Source organism: Neovison vison, chromosome 13 (genome assembly GCF_020171115.1).
Source record: "Neovison vison isolate M4711 chromosome 13, ASM_NN_V1, whole genome shotgun sequence".
NCBI classification, from domain to species: domain Eukaryota; kingdom Metazoa; phylum Chordata; class Mammalia; order Carnivora; family Mustelidae; genus Neogale; species Neogale vison.
The window spans coordinates 90,330,406-90,346,763 of NC_058103.1; the positions used below are offsets into that span (position 1 = coordinate 90,330,406).

General features: G+C 36.3%; 1 protein-coding gene across 2 annotated transcripts in view; it reads right to left on the bottom strand.

The window, feature by feature from the left end:
• Positions 1-16,358, bottom strand: part of CDIN1 (CDAN1 interacting nuclease 1) — a 273,110-nt gene that overhangs the window by 162,918 nt on the left and 93,834 nt on the right. For both annotated transcript variants that reach the window (XM_044230223.1, XM_044230222.1), the window contains exons 8-9: positions 11,462-11,529; positions 545-610 (exon numbers count right to left, since the gene is read on the bottom strand). In XM_044230223.1, coding sequence (XP_044086158.1) covers positions 545-610; positions 11,462-11,529 — 134 coding nt within the window. The remainder of the gene's footprint in view (positions 1-544; positions 611-11,461; positions 11,530-16,358) is intronic.

A 16,358-nucleotide genomic window follows, 5' to 3' on the forward strand; every position in this document is an offset into this window, starting at 1 on the left:
TACTAAACTCTATCTAGGCCTCTCTGTGCTTCACATTAATGAGCAGAGGCTCGACCCTTGCTGTCGTCGATGGAAGAAATTATAAAAAACACAATACGTCTCTACAAAGAGCATTTATGCTATAATCACATCCCTTTCATTTTCATCATCATTTTCAAAAAATCCCCGTCCTGTTCTGGCACTGCCTCTGTAAGTGGACAAGTTCTGTGAAAGCAAACCCAAGTGAGCCAGCCTGGCTTTTCAGAGGAACCATGTTTAAAGATTCAGGATTTAGAGAAATGACCTGAAAATGGCACCCAAAATGTTTTCCGAAGACATGTTTACTTCTCAAATGATAGGTAAACATTTTTAAGGCAGAGATTTCCTCTGAACCTATTATTTTCTACCATTCTAAAACAATCTTCCAATAATTTCACCCATTTAAAGCTAATCTACTCTGGTAACATTTGCTAATATTAACAAAAAGTAAAAAAAAAATTAACCTATGGAGAAAACACATCCCCTTTTACTATAAACAAATGCATAAGAGAGTTTAAGGACTTACCAACTGGAACTTGTAAAATAAAGTCTGGCGTTTTGTCATAACCCTTTGCACGGAGCTGATCTTCATCTATAGGAAGAACAAATACTATTACTTGTACAGTGTTTCATTAACAAGACAGCAATATAATTGCTTTTCTTTCTTAAAAATGTGTAAAAACTACTAATGCAGCCACACATATCTTTCTTATGCATGCACGGCTATGTCAGAATAAATGAACTTTCTTAACAAACCTGAAGCATAGATATAAAAATGCCTCTTTGTCCCTTCTGCATTTTTATGTCTTTACTATAAATATCATTAATTCAGGCTGTCATATGCTACCTTTTTTTTTTGTAATTGAAAATACTCAAAATAATGAAATATACTTACTGATTAAAAGAAAAGGCTTTCACCACCGTGAATATCACTAGTGTTATCAGGCAATATTGACAATTTACAGTAAGGCACAAGCAAGTGGCCTTTACAATTATAAAACAAATGTTTTCATTAAAGCAATTAAGAAAGTTTAGTTTCAATTAGTAAAACTATTCCTATACACAAGAACACAGAAAGGGACAAGGACAATGAGATCACTACAGAGAATTAATTGCCCTGCTTAATTCCTTTGGTATGCTATTGTTTCCGGCATTTACCAGAGTTTTACAACTAACAGTATGTAATTCTGAAAAGCAAACAGGCTTTGAGATCTTTTTCTAAGTCTGTTCGATTTCCTGATCCTCTGTAAATATCAACGATCCATTCAGAAGGAAAGGAGGCAGGAAACAGGGAGCTTGGCAAAGTTGGAAAAAACTAGCAAGGTGCTTGGTTTAAAAAAAAAAAAAAAAAATCTTCCAATATTTTCTAAATGCTGTCCTTGACTTCTAATGGCATTACAATGTGATTTCTGAAATGAGGAGTTCTCCATTAGATTTTGGAGTGACCTGGTCATTCAATTCCAGACGTGGCTTTCTGTCTTCACCCAACCTCAACTAATGGCCCAACCAAGTAACAAGGAAGGCTGTGTGGTCTCTTAACACCTACTGGGCTGTTGACATTGTCATGCATCCCATTCGCCTTCCTGCATCACCTTTGATTAAAATTAATGGCCCATTCCCAGTGTTGGGTAGCTTATTTCCAATCCATTTGTCAGCCCAAGACAGTGGTTTCATGGCCAATGTTCAGAAACTCTGTTTTAGAACATTCTTGTGTACATCTTGAAAGGTCAGCATTTTAAACGTAAATAACCTTTTAATGACAAGACATATTTAAACTAGATATTTAAGTGAAATTTTGTTAAAAGTGGATGTCCTTTATCCAGACGTTAGAGGATTGATGCTAGAATTCAGAACAATCTCCCCTCCTTGAAATATAAAAAAATTTAAGTTAACTATTGAGATAAGGAAATACAAATTTAAATAATTCTACTTGAAAAACAAGAGAATTTGGAAAACTGGACTGCAGATGAACAAGACTGGAACAAATTTCTATGCTCTCAATACACTGGCCACAATGAGAATATTTAAAGGCAAAGATATTTATTAAAAGCAACTTAGGCACCTTGAGCTAATGTTTCCTGTAGCTGATGAACAGTTTTAAAAGCTGGGTTGACATTAAAAAGCAGAGACCAATATTTTATTAAAACTTAACCCAGCTTGATCAACCTTTACAGATGTTAGAATCTGTTTCAGAAAGAAAAATGATTGTTTCTGAGAGCAGCTCTAAACAAAATTTCAAAGGTAACCAAGCTATCCAAATGCACATACTAAAACTCTTTTAAAAGCAGATGTTGCACTCCTGTTCACTGCACCAAAATTACCAACACAATACCTACAATTTAAATTTTGTCACTTACTTAATGTCACACACACACACACACACACACACAAAAGTTGGGCAGAAAACATCAGGTGAGGCTAGGGAATCTTTCCATCCTTCACTGGAGAACTTCAAAGTATAACCACATATTTTCTCACTTCACTCTCTCCCCTTACCTCCCTCTATTACTCCCTCTCAGTTTGAAGTTGATCCTATAGTAATTGTACCCAAAAGAATAGCTTCTAGAAATCTGTTTCACCACTTTCACCACCAGTGACATCACATTAAAAAAAAAAAAAATTAAGAGGTTAATCCACATATTTGAAATACCTTATTATGTATCTTTTCCCCGTTCTTTTATTTACTAAACTCTCACTGCCCTATCATCCCTGTTTCAACCTTCACACTGTTACTTTCCTCCTAGACTTCCTAAGAAAGGAGGAGGGAACAATGTGGCCAAAGTTCAGAGGAAATGCCAGCACAAGTACAGGGAGTAGCATTATGAGCAGGTGGCCTTGCTCATCTGGTTTAGGCCCCAGGAGAACTTTCTATCATGGATCATCCCCCTGAGAATTTCGAAGGTCAGCCCCATCCATCTGGACGGATTTCCTGGCCTCTGTATTATGCTCCTTTCTTGGGCTCCAGACCTTGAAAGATTCCTTCCACAACATCATTATCCAAACCATTGGGTATGGTTGACCACCTTTTCGGGGTTCCAACTCCATGTTCTAGAGGTTATGGCTCAGTCACCAGCCCACACTTCTTCCTTTCTGTTCATTCTGGCTTCTTTCCCTTGTCTTACTGTGCTTATTCCTTGTTTCCCACATACTGGGTGCAAAGCATTTGCTCTGAAGACAGGAAGTGTTTCCTTCTCATTTTTTAAAATCCTATTCATTGCCCCACTGATACCACCAATGTATGCTTTGTATTTAATGTTCAAACGGCTAACTGAATAAAACACAACTACATTTTAAGGAATACTCATGCCTTCTACAAAGCCAACCTAGACTGACTTAATAACTTTCTTTCCTGATTTAATTTCTCATTAATCAACAAGGCACAGGGACAACAAATGTGCCCCAAAGTTTATTTGGTATCTTTTACTGCTATCTTTTATCCTGGGTCCCAACTGTTTGCTCTGAGATTCATCTCAATCATCAAAGAAGGAACAGCATCTCTTTCCTTAATACTCATGGGAAGTTTTCCTACTTTTTTTCTTTGATCTGCAATATTTAAATAACATTAGTATCATCCATTCCTTTAAGTATGGGCAGAATTCCTCACAAACAAGTGAGCCTGGCGCTATGGTGGGGCAGCTCTTTGGTTATTTTTCCCATTTCTTTGATGGCTACGAATCTGTTTCAATTTTTGTCTCTTCTAACAGTTAGTTTTGCAATTTATATTTTCCTTGAGAATTACACATTTTGTCGAGGTTTTTATAGCTCTTTATACATACTGGAGTCAAATGGTTACTTAGGATTCTTTGAACTTCCTAAGTAGAAAATTGGATGTTTCAGTAACCTAATGTTTTCTTCAAGGAAAAAAAAAATCAGAATTAAGGGAAAAAAGAAGAATAATGTTAACTAGAAAAGGCAAAAAAGAGTAATAGCAATCTTTAAGAATAGTGCTTTTAGTATTACTTCCCAAAATGTTGGGGATCAATATGAAATCATCTCCAATCCTGTATAACTATCTTTTTCACTGAATATGGCAAATATGAAGTAAGGCTCATATTTAAGGTGTATGTTAAAAACACCCAATATATTTTGTAACTACTAAGCTTGTTGATGTCATAGTTCAAGTGCTCATTACCAAAATTAACAGAATATTCTTGCTTAAAAGCAGACTTCTTAGCCTTGAGGTCCACAAAAATGTGGGGTTTTTAGATAATGTGTGTGACTCATGAAACACAGTATTTCTGAACTTGTAAAGTCTTAGAGATTGCTAGTCCAGTAGTCCAGCTTACACACAAGTGGCCCAGAGGAGTGAGGTGACTCACCATGACATAGGCTTCTTGGATAGCTAAAGATACATCAACCAAGTTCTAGTTCGTCCCAACAGACTGCAGACCACTTTTAATTATGGCAAATATTTAAACTTGATCATGTGTAACATTTATGAAGTAGCGAAAAATTCTTATTCTCCTGGAGGATCTTGAAGCACAGGAGGGGCGATGGCCATCTGTCCAATATTATTTAGGTGACATGTGCCTAAAGAGGAAATGAACTAGATAATCTCTTGATTTCTAGCATTTCAGTGGCCTTCTCTCCAACTGAAGTTTAAAAAAAATCAATGAGACTACATCCACAGATAAAACTGATGTTAAATTTTTAAAAGCAACCCAGGTCTTCATTTATTTTTAAGTTGTCAGGCCTGCCTTTAGAGGGCATTTAAAAAAGGAATTACACATATGTAAAGAACACTGTGAAAGTTTAATTTCTCTGGCCTTTTAATTACCCTCTCCTCTAAATGCCCCAAAATATCCAAAGCAATTAAGTACTAATTACACAATTTCTTTTTCTAAAATAAAGGGCTGATTTTGAGTCAGAGAACAAAACACATCTGAAACTAGTTAACATATACTTAAGAATCATAGAAGGGCATGAGGACTACCAAGGAAAGGTTTGAGGTTTTGTTTGTTTATTAAAAGGCTTTAAATTTTTTTAAGAAATACAGTTTTTCCCCGGAAAATTATGCAAAATTCCAGTTCATGACATCTGAAAATGAAAAGTAACATTCTGACATGGCCTTTTATCTATGAATTTGTCCTAAGGTTTCTAAAATGCTAGGTTAAAATACATTGTCTGATGAAAAGAATCTTAACACCTATTACGTTTCTATTAAATTGAGGAAAGGCAAAAGATATACATGAACACAAATGAAAACTACAGTATATCTTTTCTATTCTAGGATTTGGTTTTTGTGTGTGTGTGTGTGTGTGTGTGTGTGTGTGTATGTGTTTTCCAAAACGCTGTCTCATTTAATACTTGGAGCTATGACCTTCATATCCATATTTTTATGTTCTCAAAGAGTGAGTTTCACAGTCTTTTCTACCAAATTTAAGAAGTCAGCAAGGTTTCAGCAATATATGTTACTATGATATGCATACCATGGGCAAAGGTATACAGAACAGATATGCATTTAATGGGGAGACCCACAGCACAGATAAACAAAATCTTCAGAGGGACGCCTGGGTGGCTCAGTTGGTTAAGCAGCTGCCTTCGGCTCAGGTCATGATCCCAGCGTCCTGGGATCGAGTCCCACATCGGGCTCCTTGCTCGGCAGGGAGCCTGCTTCTCCCTCTGCCTCTGCCTGCCTCTCTGTCTGCCTGTGCTCGCTCTCTCTCCCTCTCTCTCTGACAAATAAATAAATAAAATAAAATTAAAAAAGCTATCTCTTTAAAAAAAAAAATCTTCAGGGAACCCCAAACTTCATTACAGCCATTAGTTTCAATCTCTTCCCCCAAAGCCTCATATCAAAACTACTAATAAGGAATATAACTGACTGCTGTGACCTTGTCCTTTGCTTATGTCTTCAGGGGACAATACTAGTGAAAACTGAAGTGCCCTAAAGATAGGAAACAAATGGGAGGTCACAAAGCCAGGACAGTACAGAGTAGGGCAGAGCAGGCTGGTCCCTGCCAACCAGCGGCTGTGAAGACAGGAAATATGAAAATCAACAACAGAAGTAGAACTCTTCTATATGGGGTTGAATGCCATAAAAGAAGGGGCACATCAGAATGGTTGAGTGAAAAGGGCAAGTTGTTGGAAAGGCACCGGCCGAGGCTAGTTTCCACTAAACAGAACAAGGGCATTGGATGGAACACTTTCCAACTTCCACATTCTGAGGAATGGCTGAATGTTACCCTTTGCTTCAGGTTTTTTTTTTTTTTTTGTTGTTGTTGTTGTTGTTTTAAAGCTGTCGTATTGATGTCAGACCCTTTTGCAGGGCCAGCTCCATCTGTCCCAGAACGAATCTCAAAGAGGAAAAGAATATTAGCAGTTCTGAGACACAAAAAGGATCTTCTACACATATACACACACATGCATGCACTCTAGAGGTCAATCTCACAACACAACAGGTTTGACTCACAATGCCTTTTCGTCATGGGGACTAAAGCTCCAAACTGTAATTAATTTTCTGTGGAGTGAGATATTTGAGTTTTTTGGTCCTGCATCCCATTCTGTCAGGCACAGCAATCCTACTCTGATGATGTGATTCTGATTCTGGGGAATGACCAATAACGTGAACCCCAACTATCAGCCTCAAGGGTGGACAGTTGTAGCAGATTAGAGCCCTTCCTCAGTTGTATTATGGGGCTGAAGAGATTGACCAACTTGTCTCCGGGACTAAGAAGTCTAAGGAATAGACAACAAGCAACTACCAAGGATCATCTTTATTGCTTAAGAATGAAGCCACATAGAAAAAAAGAATACAAGAGGCAGAAAAGAGACTGATGACATTATTATTTTGTCTTCTGGAATCTATACACACCAGAAGCCAACTTTTTTCCTTTGGACTTTCCAGATACACATCCTTGAATATGTGTATAATGTAGTTTGACTTGATTTTTGTTACAACCTAGCAGTTCCAGTGTCTCATCAGTGGCCAGGAAAGCAGACAATCAGCAGACATGAGTTATCCGCCCAGAGCCATGAGGAGGGAAGGGCCCAGAGTAGAAAGACTGTTAAAGTGGACAGGGAAAGCTGTCATCAAAGTTCCAGAGACTGTGTTGTCTTCTGGCAGCATATGTGTATCTGATTCTCTTCTCCTGGTCCCAAGGAGAAGTCCACACAACCATATTCAGTACGGGGAGTAAGCGGATCCCGCACCATGACAATTTCCTCAGGAAGGAAGAAGGACCCAGTTCCCTATATCCCATTTCCAATATCACATTCCCATTATTCTGAAAACTGTATCTTTTTTTTAACCTTTAGAGAGATAGGAATTTAAATACTTGATACCTTATGAAATACCCAACCATGTCATTTCCCTTTAGCCTATATAATCATATGTTTTATTTCTATTCTCTTATTCTCTACAGCTAACATCTGCCCATAAACACAACCTTAGCACTTTAAATCTCATCTGTTCCTGCTGCCTGTTCCTCACCTGAAGTCACAATCCCCCGTTTGTCACATCATAATCACTCCCCCAACAGAGCACTGTTGCTTCAGGTGGGGAATAAAGCAGCAGGAGCAGATGAACTCCTGAAACAAAGATCCTAATTTTTTACAGCAAGGGACATCCCTCACTAAGCCTCCGTGGCTTTACAGATTATACCCTCCTGGAGTCCTACAGAGTTACACATGAATGCTAGAAAAGCACCCGTGTAAAATATGCCAGTTTGTCATACGGCAAGACCAAACATAGGATGGTGGGGCAGGGAAAAAGCAACTGCATCTCAGGTGTCACTCAAAATAATTGTTAGCTCCTACTAACAGGGCAACATTCACTGGAAAGAATACCGTTATCTCCAGAGCCATCCTTATTAAGCCAAATGTAACAAGAATTTGCACCAGACAGTGGCTGTGGAAGGCACTAATGAAAGTCCCCCTGACCTGGAGACATGCCAGCCCATGGAGGATGAACAGTTTGTTTCCAGTCTCGGATAAGCTCTTTCACAGTCTCTGACAGTGCACAGAGTCTCATCATCTTCTCACTATCACTGTTTTCCTTTCCTCCCTTGTCTTTTGTCCAAAGCTCCTCCTCACCCCTGAGAAGGAGAGGCTGGGGGTGAGGGGAGACAACAAGACATGGTCTCGTTAATCACCAGAGAGAGAAAAATCAAAACATCTCCTCCAGTCGTTGAAGTACATTTTCTATTTTGTTGATATTAGAAATGGAACGGACCCTTAGCAGAGGGGATAAGGATGATCACAATGCTTATTACTCAATTTAAAGCTTAAGAAGGGCTCTTTGTGCATCTATAACTAGGAGCCAGCAGCAGGTTCTTCACATCTTCTCAGACTTTAAATGCTGATCAAGAAATGTTAATTCTATAGTACTATCCTTGGACAGAACGGACACAAACCTACCTGAAACTTATCTGAAATTTTCCTGGGAGGTTCCATGTTAGATTCAGCTTTTATTTATTTATTTATTTTAACCCTAATGGTGCCCGCCCAAAGTAAGTACTTAAAAGATATATGTCTGCTGAACCATTGGAAGAAAAGACTGGTTAGCACAGTGGTAAGATAACCAAGTTAAGAGCTCAACTAGCCAGCCTAGAAACACATGGTGACAGGAAGGTGATGGTGAGAGAGCAGATGCATATGTGAAATTCTATCACCACTTCAGGAAAAGTAGCTTATGAGCCAGTAGCATTTTCTTCTATGTGAAGGGTACCTATTGATTTTTAGTATAATCTATACCTTTCTTTCAAAAGTTTACTAGACGTAGCATGACAACAGCCTCAAATGATTTTTCTTTTTATTATCAAGACCATCAAGTGAGAACCTACTGAGATGCACTGGAGGTGGGACTGAATTCTTGCTGGGCTGGACATAGCAACAGTGTGTATCAGTGTAAGCATCAAGAGGGGATAGAACGCTTACCATTGTCTTCACACTAGTGTAGAAAACATGCTCAACAAAAGTTAGCTGAAAACAATGCATGAATAATAAATAAAACAATTATAAGACCTCCGAGAAATTGCTAGAAATTAAATGTATACATTTGTTTACAGCTTATCTCCCTACTAGACCATAATTCCACAAAAGCAGGGACTTCATCTGACTTAATGTTTCATTCCTAATAAATAGTACCTAACTCCATAACTTATTTTTGGAATAAATGAATAAATGTATGAATAAAACATATTTTTTTAGTTGGAAAAACTAAACTTTATTTATTTAACTTTGATTTCTCTGAATACAGTGCACCTATCCACAGAAGTACAAATGGATAAATTTATAAAATAGGATAAATCCATGAGTACACAAATCTTTAATGAAAAGGGCTCTTCTTTTTTTTCTTTCCAATAGTGCCTGGTTAAATCTTGTGCCATAACAACTGTTCAGAGTATGGTTATGGATCAAGGAAATTCAAAAAAATTATTAGTGTTAAAATAAAGGTTATTTTTATTTTTCTCTTCTATTGGTAAAAAGGTCATATAAGGTATGTATTTTATAAAATTACATATATAGCACAATGAGTGGAAAATTTAGAATGGTATAGACTTTCAGGGAAGTCGTAATTCTTAAGAAGGGTTGATATGTAAAAATAAGAATCCTTGTTTTTTTGAAAGTAGTGGACAGATTAGAAACCAAAAGAAAGAGAGAGAGAGAGAGGGAGAGATCAGTTTTACTTTTGCTTCTAAAAGAATCAAAGTAAAACTAACATGTTTGTTAAATAGCTCTGCAACAAAATTCAAGATGTATACATGTAAATGAGAAAACATCAGATTACTGGTCTATTTATAAACCAATATTTTTCTGTAGTCAATTTTAAATGATAATCTATCTAAATTTACCTGGCACAGTACTTTAGACCTAATTTATCACTCTGAAGGAGTATACACAAGGTAAAAGAAAATCCCAGAACAATATTTCATACAAGGCTTTGACTTCTCATGCTTTAACTTGTAAATAAACTTGTAATAATTCAGTGCTACATTAAAATGCTTAAAATGCATAGAATAAATTAACTTCTTTGTATGCTGATAGAAAATGCTTAACAACAACACTGATGTTACATGGAGTCAGCTAAACATCCTATAACTCATTTAAAGATCAGTTAAGTATCACCTTTGGGTTATACTTTAATAAAATAGTTATTATTTGCTTCAATAAAATAGTTATCTCTAGACCTGGTAACACAGAGAACTAGATGGGACCCAAGAATAGGAAGTCCCCTTTCTGAACTTGTATGCAAGTGCTAATGACTCTGGCCATGTTTCTGCAATGTCTTTGCAAGCCATGGTCAATTCAGTCTAACAGTTCCCAGAATTAAGGGAGTCAAGAACCTGGAACTCAGTTTAGATCATATGTAGGCCTTTGGCTCCTCTTCCCATACATGAAAAACTTGCTACTTTTACATACTGAAGTGTAATTCACTAATTTGAGGCCATTTTCCTAAATCAACTTTCTTTAGCCCCTGCTAGAGAATATTTATGAGATCTCCCATTTCAAAATTATCAACAACCTCATAATACCTTCAACTCCATTCTCCAGCTTATTAATAAAAATATTAAATACTAAGACTTAGAATAGACTTTTTGCAGGCCTGTCTTCAACACCATCCCCCCACCCCAAACTTGATGTAAGACCATCCAATGGACTTTTCTTGGCCAAATCTTTGTCCATTTTTGGAATAAAGGCATGTAAACCAATATTCTGTGATTTTTTCAACCTAAAAAACACACTATGCAGACTTAAATATCTACATATCACAGATGTGTACAATGCACATTTAGGTTTGTATACAACCTTTAAAATTATCACATCACAATGGAGAAGAGGAATTAATTCACTGTAGAGTGCTTTATGGTTTCTGTGATCAGTTATCACATGTATGCCCTTCAAAGCTTAATTTTAATGCTTCAGATGTTGAAAGAAATAATAATCTGTAACAAGATTCCATATTGGCACACACACAAAAACACATGTCCATGTATTCATGTGAGATTTTTAAAAATCACACTATATCTATAATGACAACTAATGTCTCGCATAAAAATAATAAAAGCTTAATATTTGACTTTCAAGTAAAAGTACTCTGATTCCATATGTGAGACAAACATATCCAACATGAATTTTTCTAACTATCCTTTTTAACATGTAAAGCATTTTATAGACAATATTTCTTTTGTTTCTTTCTCATAAGGCTTAGATTATGGCTAATATCTCATGACACCAAAAGTAATACTGCAACAGATATTAAAGCATTTTTTCAGCCACTTATTCTATAAAATATTAATTGCAAGCCTGTGCATGTGCTGTATATATAGGGATTAGGTAACTGAGTTCCTGCTCAGTTCTAAATCAATAAAAGATAACATGCACAGCATCAATCATCGTTCACTCTTCCTTTAGTACACAATAACTGTGAGTGGAAGATTTTTAAAAATATATATTTAAGCACTCATGGAGATATTACAAGCGAGAAGGATGTGATACTTACCTAGGAAGGACAGGTTTTTCTCCAGAAGCATGTCTCTTAGCAGGACTTCATGCTCATGGCCAATGGCACTGAGAAGTTTTAGTTAAGGAGGGTAACACAGGTGGAATTATACAATTAAAAATACGCTAATACCAGGTCTCTACTTTGAGATGGAACGGAAAATAGAGTAATCATAGCAACTATTTCCACCATTAGCCCACATCTCTGAGGAATGAGATTTCATGCATGCCCTCATTTAAATGATTCATTGGAATCTTCTTATATCTGTAATGTTTACAAGTATTTGGGCAACTAAAGATTTGTAAAGGGATGTGTACCTTATATTCTTTTGAAAGGAGGGGGAGTCATTTTAAACGTCCTTTGTACTATGTTAAAATCCCTCCATTCAACTAGTACATTTATTTAGCTCTAACTAAGAGCAGCAAAGAATACCAGCCAGGCTTTGCCTTAAAGGAGTTTCCAGTCTTACAGAGTTCTTTAAATTGTCTAAGAATCCATACTGTTCCAGAGCCAGCATTTCTAGATTCCGTCCCACTTTCAGCCTTCGGTTGGTGATGCTCTGTGATGTGGGAAGCCAAATAGCTGACTTGCTGAGAATTCCAGGCACCCTGCAGGAAAATACTGCATTTTTCAAAGGACTGTGTGTTGGGCGTGTGGGTGCAGAGGACGCTTCAAGTCTTCCTCGTGCACACGCATTGTCTTATGGGTAGAAATAGATGAGTACAGGCACATGTAAAGTCTTGGCATGATTACTATGAGTTATGTATTGGGTTAAGTACTTTATGTATGTTGTTTCCTCCTTAGTTATTATCATCCTTATTTTACAGATGAGGAAACCAAGGCTTAGAAAGGAATGCATACACAGTCATATGGTTCAAATGTGCCAAGCAAAGGATTGGAACACAACAAAGCCATTTGTATGACCTCCATACAACTTCCTGAAAAGTACTAAATTTAATTATGCAAAAATAATTTAAATAATTTATTTTTTAAATAATAAATTTAATAATTAATAATAATAATAATTGCTACTAGCTAATATTTCTTAAATACTGTAACACTAAGCCTTGGTGTTAAACACCTGGGGTTTAATTTTTTTTTTTGTAATTCCTCAATAAACTTTGGTTATTTTATTGCTATAGTTTCAAAGATTCATTACATTCTGCTGCTCACACATGCATATGCCATTTGTTTCATTACCGACTTAGTTACTGACAACTCCATGCTGTTCAAGCCAGAATGCAGGAGTCCTCGATGCCTACTTTGCTCCCACACTCCTTTCAGTACATGGGCAACTCTTGTTGGTGTCAACTTACAACTAAATGCAACAGTCCCCAAATTTTTACTACTTCCTCTGCTACCATCCCAGCCTATCATTTCTTTTTTAATTTTTAAAAAATTGTCATCCCAGTATAGTTAAAATACTTAGTGATATATTAGGTTCAGGTGTACAATATAGTGATTCAACACTTGCATACATCACCCAGTGGTCATCACCAGTGCACTCCACGATCCCCATCACCTATTTCACCCATCCTCCCACCTTCCTCCCTTCTGGTAGCCATCAGTTTGTTCTCTATAGTCAAGAGTCTTGTTTCTTGGTTTGTCTTTTTTTCCCCTTAGCTCTTTTGTTTCTTAAATTTCATATATGAATGAAATATGGTATTTGTCTCTGGCTTATTTCACTTAGCATTATGCTCTCTAGATCCATCCATATCATTGTAAATGGCAATATTTCATTCTTTTTTATGGCTGAATACTATTCCATTGTGTGTGTGTATGTGTGTGTACATACACTCCATCTTATTCATCCATCTAATTCTCTATCTATCAATGGACACTTGGGCTACTTCCATATCTTGGCTATTGTAAATAATGCTACATAAACATAGGGGTGTAAGTATCCCTTTGAATTAGTGTTTTTGTATTTTGGGGGTTAAAGACTCAATAGTGTGAACACTGGATCATAGGGTGGTCCTATTTTTAACTTTGTGAGAAACCTCCATACTGTCTTACACTGCAACAGTTTCATTCCCCCAACAGGGCAAGAGGGTTCCTTTTTCTCCATATCCTCGACAATACCTATTTCTTGTGTTGTGGATTTTAGCCATTCTGACAGATGTAAAATGACATCTCATTGTAGTTTTGATTTGCATTTCCACGTGGGGTGCCATCTTATTTAATGTTCACCACCACCACATGAATAGGTACTATTATTAGTCCCATTTTTATAATCACAGAAAGCAAGGTTCAAGAAGGCTAAGAAACTTGCTGAAGGTCCCATGGCTGGTAAATAATTACATCAGGAATAGGACTGGGAATTCTGCTCTATTTTCCAAAAGGATGAGACTGCACAAAGTTTGAAAAGAGCATTATCCTATGCTGGTACTCGATTCTGTCAAAAGCATTTGATATTATTTATCTGATTCCTCATTGGATAATGTCAACCTGGTCGTGTAACTCCTCAGCTTACCAGAGACTCTGATCCTGATCATGCATTCCAAGAGGGCAATTTAAATAAAACAAAATGTATGCATTATTTGTTTAAAAAATTCCTAGAGCACTATCTGCCCTTTATCATACAGGTGAATATCATTTAAATCATAATTTGAGAGATGTGGCCACTCATGTCCACCGTCAAAATGAGCCCCAAGTCTTCATCATTGTAATTTTTCCTTCTGTTGTCTCCTCCCCTCACCATGCACATGGCTGTGATTATTTAATTTCTAATTGGAAACAGAATAAAGGAGCAAAAATTTTCAAATCACAAAATTTCATACATCTGTAGAGTCCACTGAAGACATCTGATGAATACGTCTCAACGGTCTCTCATTATTAGGGGCAACCCACATGTTAGAACTAAATTATTTACTTCTAATCCACATAAATGTGCTCTCACTTTTATTGTTGTAAATTATTTACATCTAAAATGTTGAATCATGAAACTGAGGTTACTGATGGTACAGAAATGAAACCCACAGCATTTTAAGCTTCCTGCATCATTATCTCTCCTTGCTACTCTGTTTAGGTCTTTGTGTAATAGCTGTGTCCTAGAGTCACACTTGGGAAAGTTGAGGTGGCTGCTTTCTCACACCTTTTGTGTCAGTGACTCTATTTGTGGAAGGAGGGGTGGGGATGAACATGGCTATGCAGGAAAAAATGTTGTAGACACCAAAAGGAAAAGAAAGCACAATGACAATTTATATACGCTTAGCTACTGTGCTTTCCATGGTGTCTTATTTGTAAATGACCAATTTCCTTTATTCTACTTACACAAATGTCTACATGTAACATTTTCATAATGGAGTAAAAAGATTTTTGCACCTATTCTATTTACTAAATGTGTACTTTCTTTCTTACAAAATGATGTAATTTACCGATGTAATTTACAGTAAGCAATGTAAACATTACTAAATTATCAGAACAACACACAAATAGCATTTTCGCTCACATGGAAAACTACTAATTTTTATTCAGTGTGAAAGAAAGTAATTCCTGTGGATCCATCTAGGAAACATCTATGCAAGTATATTTACATTATATGAAACTACTACTACCTCAATGCAAAAATAAAATTGGTTCTCTATAAATTTCCCAGCTTGTTTTATTCTGCATGGTAAAAGCAATCACCAATTTGAAATTTGGGAAAGACTTACTTCTTGATTATTCTTTGCTGGATATAAACATATATAAAATACAAGGTTTGGAACACAAAGCTTATAAAAACAGTAATTTTACTGGCAATAGGCATAATGGAACTGCAAAATTATAATCTAGTCAGTGAATGCAATTTATAGACATACATCATTATCTTTATCAATTGAAATCATGTACTACATTAAATTCTACCGGCAATAACACAGCCAAAAAGGGAAAATGAATGATGGAAAAAATGTAAAGAAAATACTCTGAACAGAATTTATAATGCTCTGTAAGCAGAAAACACTTAGACTTTGTCTATAATAATACCTATTATTGATGTATGGCAGTGACCATGGGGCAAAACTTGTAAATAACCTCACAAGCCATTTTCTTAGCCAGCAATACGGCAATCTAGTTTCCCGTAAGCATCTCAACTATTACTGAAAAATAGCCTCCTGGCATTTACAAAGCAGTTGACTTCATACTTTAGTCCATGCATATATAATTAGATAGTTATATTTAAAATCAATATGCAATCCTTCAAAAGACATTATGCTTTTAAAACCTTAACTTTAAATTGATTTTTAACTATTTTATGTGCTTTAAAATTAACATGTAATTCCGCCCAAGATACTTTGAGATGGTGTTAGTTGTTATACAAATGTGCTAAACTTTATCACGGTAGCAACATGAGGTTGGCACTCCTACAATTTCTAACGCTATCATTAATTTTATACTGAAAATAGAAGCATGGTTTCAATTTGGTTTAATAAAAAGGCAAGCTTATGACAGTGCTGTGATTTTATTAATTTAAACTACATTGGGGGGAACAGACTTGAAGGATAAATACGTAAAGAGCTTTAACTTAGGTAGTGAATATTCTTTTAAGAGGGCTCTGTAAAGAGATTATTTTTTCAAAGGTTAACTTTATAAAAAAGAAAATCAGTGAGTTTCCTTACAAAAATTTCACAGACTCTAAGTCTTTGTGAAAACAAGGTGGGATAAACACACACACACACACACACACACACAGGACTTTCAGCAAAAAAGGCTTTCAACAGAAAGCTTCCAGATTGGTAGCCCTGAGTCTGAAATGGGTATAGTGCTACCCACACTCACAAAACCTCTACCGGGAAGGCTGTTACAGTATTAAGAAGTGCAAGACTCGTGGACTCAGGTGGAAGATAATTTTCATTAAAAAAATTAATAGTTATTGGCCCTTTAAATAGCATTTTTCATCCAGGATTATAAAATT